This window comes from Megalops cyprinoides, chromosome 17 (genome assembly GCF_013368585.1).
Source record: "Megalops cyprinoides isolate fMegCyp1 chromosome 17, fMegCyp1.pri, whole genome shotgun sequence".
In the NCBI taxonomy this organism is placed as follows: domain Eukaryota; kingdom Metazoa; phylum Chordata; class Actinopteri; order Elopiformes; family Megalopidae; genus Megalops; species Megalops cyprinoides.
In genome coordinates, this window is record NC_050599.1 from 16,233,794 (window position 1) to 16,246,246 (window position 12,453).

Genomic DNA, 12,453 nt, shown 5'->3' on the forward strand with positions numbered 1-12,453 from the left:
GAATCGATCTCTTAGTGACAAGTATATAAACAGATTGTAATGCTGGCTGTTAGTCATACCTCCTGCCAGAGATACGTTTTAGATTTCTCACAGATAAGAGACTTGCTAGCTAGCTTGACTAGACTAGCTTCATGTATTGCTCAAAATAAGTGCCACGTGTTACAGTGATAAACTTTGATTTGTGTCAGAACTTTGTGTTCACTGTAATATTGGAATGGTATGTATGAGCAAGTGGTATGTACGAAATGCAGGACAATGCTGTTGGACAATACTGTTCAGACAGGTTTGAGTCGGCTGTGGAGCAGATAGTCCACCTTCAGTAACATTCTCACTCACTGAAAGAACACCTGGACGCCAACAGCTTCTGTTTTGCATTTACCGTAGAAGCTACCCAAGATAGTGAAATAACAGTCCTTTCCACGTGCTCAGGAAGTCGTGGTTATTTTATTATTAAAATATGTACTCTCCCTGACATGTTTCATGCAAATGAAAACATTGTATGACAGTTAGATGTTCCGCAGCTTACTTAAAAAAAGATGAAAGCACGCCCTGTGTTCATCCCTGTACTGCAGCAAAAACAGGTCATTCTGTCCCCTCTCTCTCTTTTTCTCCCTCTCTGGTTTTCCCTTCCTCCTCCTCTCCCCCCCCCCCCCCCCCCCCCCCCCCCCTTCTCTCTCTCTCTGCCTTCAGTACCTCAGACAGGCCTTTCCTGTCTGACACATGGAGGTGCTGGTGAAAGCTGCACCTCCTCTTTGAAATGAGGTTTGAACACAGGAAGCGCAGTGAAGATGACGGCTGTTTCAGTAATAGCAGAGATATGTACTCCGCTGCCTCCCTGTAATTAGCACTGTCCCTGTCCCCTCCGCTCCAAGCCACTGAAGAGACACTAAACAGGGGTGTAGGGGGGCAGGGTAAACAATGCCCTGGGCCCTCAGGAGCTCTGGGAATGGCCTGCATTTGGGCTCAGACAATGGGGGGGGTGCTCCTTTGTGCCCCCTAATGGGTGTCCTGTCTCTGAGGAAAAGGGACCACAATTCATCACTGTAATTCCAATCAGGGAGGTAACAGCCCGGCACTGACTGATTTATTCTGTCTTTCAGCGGCTCTTTGTCCAGCACTCTCTTCACATTCGTCACCAATGGTAAGGATGTTTCTTCCACTCCCTCTCGCTCTCATTTCATTTCACTCAGTGTCACGCTGTAGTATCTGTCGTTGTACCGACTTGTATCTGAAGACTCCACTAAGACCTACACATTCACACGTTCATTGTGCATAAAAGAAAGTCAAATGCACAGTTTGATGTGTACTGTTTTGCGGCATGAAGTGTTCAGTTTCTCTTGTTTTATTAGGTACTGTATGTACGCAGGCCAGGTAAATGTTATGTATTTGCCAACGTGAGAGATCGCTTTCATAAGCGATCCTTCTGAAAATGAAAGTTAGTGCCTCTGCCTCTGTTTGTGGGCAGCGTGGGAATATCTTGTTCCCTGAGTGTTTATTTGGCGCAGCAGTTTGAGTCACACTTCCACTCCGCCGTACCTGTGCCAACATGTACCTGTGCCGACAGGTAGTGTCTCTTTCCCAGGGGGGTTGAGGAGGATCTGGAATGGGTACTTTTGGTGGAGTCTGACAGGTTGCTCACACATGCCAGTTGAAACAAGCTCATAGAAAGAAGCGCACACCTTTTTTTAAAACGAATTAGTGTTTCCTTTTGTAGCTTGTTGCTGCTTGCATCCCAGAGGCTTACTGTGACTCAGTGAAAGAGTGCTTGGTTTGCAGTAATCCAGCTGTCTCATTAAAGTAAAAGGAACCTGATTGGTGGAAAGTTCGATAGGAAGTCCTCTGATCAATATAAGAATCATTTTAAAAAGGCTTAGAAAATAAGATTGGCCACTGAACGCTGCAGAGAACCGCAGTGATCAGCGTGGACGTTTGCAGTGACCTCTCATCGGTGTTTAAGTTATGAGGAAGGCTGAACCTCCTAAGAGAAAGATGAGAGAAAGTAGAGCAGTCTCCTATTAGTGTCCAGGGGAGAGATCTCTCCTCCCAGTTCAGGAGATCAATGCTCAGTGTAATGGATATCAGCATCAACCCCCTCTGCCCATCCAGTTTGGTCAGACAGCAGCCATGCACATGGAGCAGACATGACAAACAGCCCCGGCATTCGTTCCCTGGACCCCACACTGCGTACCACTCATAAATCCCAGCATTCTCAGTGCAGAGCACTTGAGTAAGGGGGGTTTCTGTTAGGTCTGTGCCTTCTCAGTATATGAGGGGATGCATGAGAACATATTACTGTAGTGTACTGGATGTGTTCCTACAGCAGATACGTGTTTTTGGAGATGATCACTCCTCGCTCAGTGTATGTCTGAAACTCTTCAGGCCTGAGCTTGCAGCGGTGTCACCCCTCCTACAAGGAAGTGGACGTGGGAAAGATGGCTTTTCCACATTTCCAGCCCGCTCGCCTCACGGCTTTGCGCTCTGACCGCGTGCGACTTCAGACGGATGCTTACGTAAAACGTTTCCCCGTCGAGTAGACGCACGCCACGAGGAAAGGGAGAATTATCACCGAACACGTGTCTTTCATTACCGCTTAACAAAGGGAAGCGATGTGCCTGCGGCCTATTGATGTGGTGCGCGCTCGAATGCGAGGCCGAGGCACGTAACCGCCCGGCGTTCCAGGCTAAATGAGAAGAATTACATTAGGCACCAACATGTAAAAAAAAAAAAAAAAAAAGTCAGGAGAATATATTGGAACAGCATGCTTGTCAGACAACAGAAAGCATATTGTTTTGAGACTCTGCGAAAGCCTGGTTGTCCAGTGTTCAGACTGCCGCCTCTCCCTGCAGACTGCAAGCGGCAGGAGGCTCTCCATCCCGCGTCCGTGAGCGCCAGCTCCTGGTGGCGCAGGGGCGGCGAGGCGGAACGCCGGCCCGACTGGTCCCCCAACGGCACCCACCCGGACGGCGGGGGGTGCACCTGGGCGGCCGACCACGGCAACGAGAGCCAGTGGCTTCAGCTGGATCTGGGGGAGAAGAAGAAGATCACAGGTGAGTCCGACGTGCGGACGGGGCCTAATGCCGCGTTTCCATTGGCCGTGTTCAGCTGTGGCTCCGTGTGTTCTTAACCGGACAGACATTGCTTGCAAATGCGCACAGAAGACCACCATGTGTGCCGACCAAAAACTCCAACACCCCCCACCCCCCACCCCCCCTGCCGCCTCAAAGCAAATGATGTCTCCCTCTGGCCGGACGTATTCAGAAGTTTCTTGTAAAATTATTTCTTCTTGCAGGAGCTCACACTGAGCCAGGCTACTTCATCTTTTGCTGGTTCAGTGAATGTACCTAGTTTTTATAAGCTCAATACAGTGAAACCACACCCTGACCACACTGCACTTGGTTTGGAGCTACCTGTCTTCCAACCCAAATGGCTTCATAAGCGTGGCTGTGTTCGAGCGCACCTGGGCATGTGAATGTAACCCAGCCCCCTGTCGCTACACATATGGGCTATTCCAGGTTCAGGTGCAGGCCTGTAGGGCGGCCGGCTGAACTGTGAGCTCTGGGTGAAGGCGGAGAGGCCGGTGCCGCTGCAGGGTCTCCTGATGAATGACGGCTGCTTACTCAGCGGCTCCACTGGGTTTAATAGTTAAATGTAATTAACTAGAAACCCCAGCCATTCTGGGCAAGGGCTTAAAGGATCAATGAAAGGCCTCGGCGTAGATTTCCTCACCACGCTGTGACCTCGATTAAAGACTGGCAGCAGTTTGAGCTGTTTTTGTGTTGTAGCCCTTTTTTAACCTAGTTTTAACTGTTTTTGTCAATTTCCCCATAACCATGCTCCAGAGAAAGGGGGTTAATAGGATTAAAAGTTATAAATACATACATGCACACACACACACACACACACACACACACACACACACACACAGAAACTCACATTCTCAGGCGCAGAAACGTTTGCTCATTCACTCACTTATTCATTCATTCATTCATTCACTCACACAGACACACACACACATCTGGAGGAAAATGCAGGAGATGGTTAAGAATGGGACTCGGTCCAGAGGGTGTTAATGGGGCTGATTATCCCCACTATAGAGTGTTCTCGTGACTCTCTGAGAGCGCTCTCTAACGCCTCTCCCAGGCAACCCCAGAGCACATGAGTGACCCCCCCCCAGCTTTGATATCTGCATCTTCATTATAGTTCACAGCCTTACATAACAGCAAAGAAAGGCGCACTGTGCTTCTTTCGCAAGCAGGCAAGCATATCACCAGAAGGCGGTTTAAATATAGGCTACCCGGCGGACGCGGGCCTTATTTTGAGCTCGGTGCACACAGTCAGCCAGTCCAAGCTAATTTCATGCTGCCGGAATACACGCTTGGGCGCTCGCCGTGAGAGAATGTCCGCTTTGTCTTCCTGTTCAGAAATTCGGCGTTCGGAGAATATCATTTTGATTGGAATGCAGGTCCTGAAAAGGAAGCACTGTTTATCGTGGGGCTGTTGTTGTGCGAAATTGTTAAGCACAAAGCAGCCAATGAATGCGGCCCTTTCATCCTGCGAAGGTCATCTTTTTCCTTGATCCACACGACTTGGTTCCTGCTGATGTTGTTTTTGTTGTTGTTGTTGTCACCAGATAAATAGGCATTTGAAAGGCAAGTTTCAAGCGTGTGCTTTTTTTATGCAGTAAAGGAACACTTTAATATGAATGTCATTTTTTTCTTCTCCTTTCTAAAATGATGTATGACTGTTATTGCTTCAGTATGCTGTATGCTGGTAATTCAGTGACTGTTCTTTATGAAAGCATAATTAGATATTACGTGAGTCAAACATGACTGAAAGTCATTTGTGTAAGCCTGTGAGGGCTATGAGGGCTATTGGGTAAATCTGGTATTCATCACAAAATGAAAGGCAGCTGCTTGTTGATTTTATTTCCATACATAAAATAAAACCCAGTAATGTTTTGGGCCGCAGTTCTGTCATTCAGCATGTTATGTGTCTGCCCCAACAGCCACAAAAAGATCTGTCATATAAACGCTCACTCTTGCAGACAGGGACCCGTGATTGGCCACAGGTATTTCCTGTGTCTGCGCAGTGACAGCTCCAAGCTGATATCCACTTCCACAACCACTTCCTGTCCATTCCAGAGCGTGCTGTCGTGCCACATCATGCCACCGGCAGTCTTATGAGGATAAATCGCTTCTCCGTTTTCATTTATGTGTCAAAAATAACGTATCAAAAAAGGAGAGAAATACTGTGTGTGAAAATGGCGTCGGTTTAAGTTGAATCATTCATGGTGTTGCGTTTTCTGCTCTCTGCAGGGATCATAATTACTGCCTGCTCCCTGGTGGACTATGACTACTATGTTCAGAGTTTCAAGGTCCAGTACAAAGAGAGAAGCTGGAGGACATATACACAGAGCAACAGCTCGGAGGACACGGTGAGAGTCAGGCTGTTCTGCATCTAATACTGAGATTCCGTACCGCTAATTAGTCTTGAGGTGGAAAGTGTAATGGCTCATGCCACTGTTAAGTTAGTTTCTGTCAGCAATCAATGTCTAACATAATTCTGACCATGGAAGTGTACACATGGGATATGAATTGAGAATTTTAGGGCAGCAGTGTAACATAGTAATAAGGAGCAGTGGTCATAACTGAAAGGTTGCCAGTTCGATTCCCCGCTGGGGTACTGCCGTTATACCCCTGGGCAAGGTACTTGCCACAGTAAATATCCAGCTGTGTAAATGGATAACATGTAAAAACGTGTAACCTGTAAAATCGCTCTGAATAAGAGAATCTGCTGAATGACAGTAATGTAATATTGATAATGGAAGGGACGGCATTGTCTCTTAACATGTCTGTGCCATTCCCATGGTGGCTGCACCTGTCCCACAGGTGTTTGAGGGGAACCTGGATGGCCTGCACTCATCCCGGAGCTCGTTCCAGCCCCCCATCGTGGCGCGGTTCCTCCGCATCGTCCCCCGGACCTGGCATCTGAGGGCCGCCATGAGGGTGGAGCTTCTGGGCTGCCCGCATGTCAAAGGTCAGCACCGCCCCCCCCCCCCCCCCCCCCCCCCCCCCCCCTCTGCTATATATCCTGAACAATCTGAACAAAGGGGCAGGGCTCCGGTCCTGGTGGGACGCTGATGTTGTGTGGCTGGGGTAAGGGCCTTTCAGGGAGCTGTTGAGTGGGATTTGAACACAGCTGTGAACTGCGAATGAGAGGATTCACACCTCACTCTTGAACTCGTGAATGAAGCGGACACATGAAGAGGGGTGTTAAATTAGCCCGTCCTCAGACCTGCCCGACCGCCCCCACCCCACCCCCACCCCCATCTTGCCCCAAGCTCCTGTCTCACATCTCTCTCTCTCTCTGCACACAGGAAACGTGTCCGCACAAATCACCCAGGAGGCCGTGCGGCCCCAATCCAACCCCCCCGAAGGCGACGAGGAGATAACCCAGCCCGTGCCCTCTCAGACGGACCTAGGTACGTGTACACAGATGCATGCTGGGAAATGCACGGCGGATCTGCTCCTGCCTTTTCTCCTCCTCTTCTTCCTCTTCACTGTGACTGATGTGCAGTGTCTCGGTGCTCTCTGCAGTGAAGCTGGCCATCATCGTCGTCCCCACCGTGCTGTCTGTGGTGCTGCTGCTGATCTGTGTCTGCGCTTTCGTAGCGCTGCAGAAGTGAGTACATGAGCCTCAGTGTCATGCCCGGGACTCACTCACTCAATCAGTCATTTTTGCCCTTTATGTAATAAAAGTTAATGCTCATTTGAAGATCCTCTGGAAAATATATGGCATCATTAGAAAACAATGTTCTAAATTAAATGAAGGGGATATGAGTAGAGCTGTTGGTTTTTATGTGCTCATAAATCACAGATGAATGGAGCATTTTATGCCCTCTGAAACCCCAGGAGTGATTGGGGCTCAGATCAGAAAAGGGTTATCTCTCCCTGATTCCTGTCCCAGAGCCCTCGGTCTGTTATCTCCTTCAACAGACACACACATTCTCCTGGGCTATCACTGTGGATGTTCGTGTGTGTGTGTGTGTGTGTGTGTGTGTGTGTATGTGTATGTGTGTGTGTGTGGAGGCTGGTCTGTGTGTGGATGCTTGTGTGTGTGTGTGTGTGTGTGTGTGTGTGTGGAATCTACACTGCTCCCCCATTACCTGTGCGTCTGGCCTTGATAAACACACAAGCCGCATCGCTGCTGCCAAACAGCGTAATTGAAAATGCAACAGAGAAGACGGGGGGCATCAGCAAGAACCTGTGTCATTAATCCTTTAATATCTGTCTCTATCAGGGGAATGTGGAGGTAGGGGGGCGGGGCGAGGGGTCAGAGGTCAGTGTCAGGAGATGTCCCAGCTGCCGGTCTTGGGAGAGTGAGATTTGGGGGGGGGGGGGGGGGTGATAAACGAGATTGGTGTGGCGCAGCGGGGACAATGGGGAGCTGACCCCCTCTGAGGGAGCCGCCCTGCCACCAGCTCCCGGGCTCACATCTGTCACTGTCTCATAGGAAGAAGACAAAAGAGACACCGTACGGGTCCTCAGACGCGCAGGAAACAGGTGAGCGAACCTGGATGAGTCCCTCTGAAAGTGCCGGAGCACCCCGTTGAGACCAAAACCCTCTACTCTCTGTTTCCTCCACCACCCTCAGAATTTTCTGGCTGTTTTCGAGGCACCTGATTGGCTCAGTGGGGTAACGGTTAGAGTCCGAGCCACGTCATTCATCACATGTACTAGCAGTCCACAGCATAGGAACACAGTTATTCTCGTTTCTTCCGGGGTGGGATGGGTTTTGATGATGCGGTTCCCTCGTCACAGGAGCACTGGAGTCGCTGAGATGGTGCTGGGGGAAATGCACCTATCGTCTGCTAGGCCTTTGCTCTCCTGGAGCATTGTGGACCTTGTAGTGTGGAAAATAGCTGTTTGGTGTGTGAGAATGTTGGAGGTTTGCGTTTGTTGTGCTGCAGCTTTCCTGCATGAGTGCACAGATGTGAACCAAACCTAAAGTACAACTGGAGATCCTAAGTGTAAAAAAAAAAAACGTGTATTTTAACAAAACACTTTGTTAAAAAAAAATCTGGTTATTCTGGGGGGAAAAAATCATTACATAATTGGCAGGCCCTCTTATTCAGTGTGACATACAAAGAATATAATAGATAATAGTACATTTTGACACATAAATGCAAACTAAGGTGTTCCACGCTCCTAACCATACTCCGCCCAGCGCTTTAGCCGTTTTGACAGCTGTAAAACTGCACTACAGCTAGTACATTCTGACTGATTTAGCCATTGAAGTACAGCAAGCAAAACTGTACTTCGGAAATGCTAAAACAAATTACCTTGCCAAGCAACAGCACGGTGCATAATGTAATGCGGAGCGTGGTCGTTTAAGTATTGCTTAGACAAGTTAATGCTGTAACTCTTTCAGCAGCTGTTTATGTAGCGCACTTCACTGAATGCATTTCCTTACATGAACTTTGATTGTTATAGACGTGCTGAAGTGTCCCAACTGCACCACGCAGCTGAAGAGGAGCTTTATTTTTTGAAAGTGTGTGTGAGAACATGTCTGTGTATGTGTGTGCGTGCGTGCGTGTTCCAGGAACCGTTAGGCTCTGACTGACATGCTTCAACAAGCACAGCAGGCCGAGTCCCTAAGGGCAGAGCTCTACAAGAGCAGGGTCTCCCAAGAGCAGGGCCACACAAGAGCAGAACCGTGCTACAGCAGGGCTGAGTCTACAAGAACAATGCCCTTCAGACAGATTCTCAGTGTCCGGTGACCGATCAAGCTGAACAGAGAGATGACTTCAGCCAATGAAATGGCTGCAGTTTGTCCCACAGCAGCATGAACATACTGGTGTCAGTATGTGGCGTCTCTGAATGGAGACCAAGCTGTGGTGTATACTTGTCTCTCCTGAGTCCCGAGGCTCGAATAAATAGTCACATGTGAAATGTTGTTCTGTACAGCTTCCGCTTGTCTCCTCTGTCCTGTCTAGTTGACAGTAGTGTCTGTGAATCACATTGTAAAACCGGAATCTGCTGTATCTGAAGTTAAATGCATCTCTTCTGTTCTGACTTAGAGTAAATGTTTTTTTTTTTTTATTCGTTTCTTCTGTCTGGAGTTCATGTGTTTCCCCTCTGTCTTGCCCGTGCCCAGGTTGCTGGAAGCAGATAAAGCAGCCTTTTGCTCGGCACCAGTCCACAGAGTTCACCATCAGCTACAGCTCAGAGAAAGAGCCCATACAGAAGCTGGACCTGGTCACCAGCTCCATGGCAGGTGAGAGGCTGCTCGGAGGCGGCCAACGCACCCTCCAAGCCTCGCAACTCAGAGCCCCACTCTTAACCCCCCCCCCCGTCCCTGCGGCTGTGACCGCACCGCCGCTCGCTCCGCGATTATGCCAATTTCTCTTTGTGTGACCACTTCTGCTGCACTCCATGCAGTGACAGTGATCCACAATGGCCCTCAAAGCTGTAAGTTGTACCTCTCCTAGCTGTTTAAATAGGGGGGAAAACCGTTTAATAGCTTGTGCCTTTTATTTGGAGCTGATGTGTGATTATGTGCTTGTTGGAGAGTTTCGGAGAGCGCATCAAAAGGGTGAGAGAGCGGCAGAACCCAGCAGGAAAGCATAGTCTGACTTTGGTGAGTTAAAAGTGTGAAATTGGCTGAGAGCCAGCCAAACAAGGAACAGGCTGCTGCCTAATTTCAGCTGTATAATGTGCTCTCCTTAATTAAACTCCCTGCACACATCCAACTCAATTAATAAGCCAAGGACAGTGGAAAAAGTTCATCCCCCATCCCCTGCCCCCCACCCCAATAAGATGATATTCATTTTGATCATATGCAGAGCACTCGCTAATGAAGCTCCAGCTTTGAGCACCGTTACAGAGAGCTTTCAGTGGGAGTGGGATAGATAGATGAAAGCTGATGCTTTGTGTTTGATCAGCAGCGCGCTCTGTGTGTCGTAGAGTACCAGCAGCCTCTGATGATCGGAATGGGGACGGTGGCCAGGAAGGGCTCCACGTTCCGGCCGATGGACACAGAGGCCAAGGATGAGCCCGGCGAAAACGCCACACACTACGACTACCTGCACTCGGCCAACCAGTACGCCCTGCCTCTGACCAATCAGGAGCCAGAGTACGCCACGCCCATCATCGAGCGCCACACCTTCCGGAAGGACGGCTTCCTGCCGGATCCCAGCTACAGCGTGCCGGGCGTGGTCCTCAGCAAGACCCCCTCCTTTAAGACGGCGGACTGCAGGAAGGCGGGGGGCTTCTCCGGGGGGTACCAGACCCCCCAGGTCAAAACGGACAGGCCGAGCAACTCGGAGGGGGTGTACGACTGCCCCAAAGTGAGCGTGCCCCTGGCCCAGAACGGAACCTGTGCGGACTACCAGAGGCCCCAAGTCAAGCCCTCTGTGATGGAGAGCTACTCCATCCCGCGGGACAGTGTGAGAGCGGGGGACCACAGCAGCGGGACCTCAGGCAGAACCTGACTGCGTGCAGATGTGACTTTCGTCTGTTTTATTGGTTTAACAGTCCCAAGTGAACACTCCAGACTCTTTCTGCAGTAAATTATTACTGTTTGTGGGGCTGTGATTTTGACGCTGTGAGGAGCTGTGTTTGTTTGTTCGCCGTGTGGCATGGTGCTTCTCCACCCAGAAGGCCTGCTGCCTAACCGTGTTTCAGATGGTGCAGGTGGTGTTTATCGTACATTTTTCACATTTGTCTGGACATGTCGATCTCGCTGTCATGTAGACATTTGAGGGGGTCTACGTTCCTGAAGGCGTGACGTTAATGCTTTGATGGAGGTGGTTGAAGATGCTTTTTTTTTTTTTAAAAAAGATGTGCTTTAAGCATGCCGCTTGGAAACTCCTAACCTCTCCGAAAAAAACTGTGACCCGTGATTATGTGTGAGGTAATTGGCTCAGTGATCTGAGGGCAGGTCAGGGCAACATGAGGTGCAGACTCGAGGTTGATTAACTTCGACGGTCCTTACTGGAATTGAGGAATCGACACAAGAACACGCAGTTGCTGAACGAAGTCAGTTCCAGCTTTAATTCCCGGTTGCTTAGATCTCCCAGGTGGCCTTCTAGCAGGGAGACCTGCAGATGTCTTTGCGGAGCTCTGAGTCATCTGTTTAAGAGCCACAGCCTCCCCAGAAATGACTGAGAGGTGGTGATAAAAAGGGTAATTCCTTTTGAATCAGAACTGCTCTAAATGCTCTGACTCTAAGGCCCGAAAAGGACAGAAGCGCAGCTTCAAAGAACGGATGCTAAGTTGAAGTTGGCAGATTTGTGTGTCTGCAGTGGCTCATGGGATAGGAAGATTTATGCAGTAAAAGTGGCCATTGAGGGGGAGAGAGAGAAAGAGCTGTAGAGCAGCAGATGTGATATATAACCATTGACTCTCACTAAAGAGGCTAGGAGAGCCCGTGTCAGAGAGCAGAGACCAGTCAGGCACTCCATTGAAGTTTGTGGTTTCTTCAAAAGCCTATCAAAGAGGGAATTGGAGCAAGTCAGCAGGAATCGGTGAGAAGACTTGGAAATTGAGAAACTTTACTGGGGTTATAGGGGAATGGCAATTGTAAAAAGCTTTTGTTTTTAATTGATTATCGGTTCATTGAACCTACCTGAGGGCCGCCCTCAGATTGATGTGGTATGTCCTTTTAAAATTGAGGCCATGTTAAATGGTACTGCTTTCAGTGGTCAAGATGTGAATTCATGTACACGTATGTGCGTTGGCTTGTGTACAGTATGTATATAAATGTGTACAGCTGGGAGAGCGAGGCCTGTCGGCTGTATGAAATGCGCCAGAGATGGTGCCGCTGCTGTGTACAGAGGACAGGCCCAGAGATGGACTAAGGATTCTTAATTTCTGTGAAATGTTTCAGGAGGTGGGGGACTGTGTGGTGTCTGTCATTTCCAGGAACTCTACGGCACATGGATCTGATCTGACATCCCTCAGCCTGGTTCTCAGTGTTTTGGTTTACATTTATGTCTGTAAGCTGTGCAGTACACAGGCCCCTAAATAAAAAAAAAAAAAAAAAAAAAAAAGACAAAAACTCCTGTACACCTTCTTGTCTTCCAGAAAAGGTCTCTCTGTCCACACAAGTGGCCCTGTTGGTTTCCACCAAGCATGCTGGGAGGCCTGAAATTCCAGGCCCGCTCCAGAGTGAGGCAGGAAGTCACGTGACGCGGGTGTGAGTCTGCGCTGGAATGTGGCAGAGTGGTGTCAGTCCGGGAGCAGCTGATGCCCAATGCCTTCACTGCCCCTCTCCGCAGCACATGCAAGGCAGTACTTACAGGAGGGCCTCTCGCACGTGAAGGCGAAGTGGGAGATAACCTCAGCCTCTGAGAGGAAATGCTCCTGGCAGCGGCATGTGATCAGAACGAGCGAGATCCGCGCCGTGGGCGGGGCTTTGTCTGGGCTCATTCGCACCAGGGTGCGGAGCACT

General features: G+C 49.4%; 1 protein-coding gene across 1 annotated transcript in view; it reads left to right on the top strand.

The window, feature by feature from the left end:
* The window catches only part of dcbld1 (discoidin, CUB and LCCL domain containing 1), a 28,968-nt gene extending 16,951 nt beyond the window's left edge, over window positions 1-12,017 (top strand). The window contains exons 7-15 of the mRNA XM_036549197.1: window positions 1,101-1,141; window positions 2,847-3,047; window positions 5,316-5,434; window positions 5,889-6,036; window positions 6,377-6,481; window positions 6,597-6,681; window positions 7,513-7,562; window positions 9,157-9,276; window positions 9,966-12,017. Coding sequence (XP_036405090.1) covers window positions 1,101-1,141; window positions 2,847-3,047; window positions 5,316-5,434; window positions 5,889-6,036; window positions 6,377-6,481; window positions 6,597-6,681; window positions 7,513-7,562; window positions 9,157-9,276; window positions 9,966-10,492 — 1,396 coding nt within the window. The 3' untranslated portion in view covers window positions 10,493-12,017. The remainder of the gene's footprint in view (window positions 1-1,100; window positions 1,142-2,846; window positions 3,048-5,315; window positions 5,435-5,888; window positions 6,037-6,376; window positions 6,482-6,596; window positions 6,682-7,512; window positions 7,563-9,156; window positions 9,277-9,965) is intronic.
* Window positions 12,018-12,453: the final 436 nt, after the last annotated feature.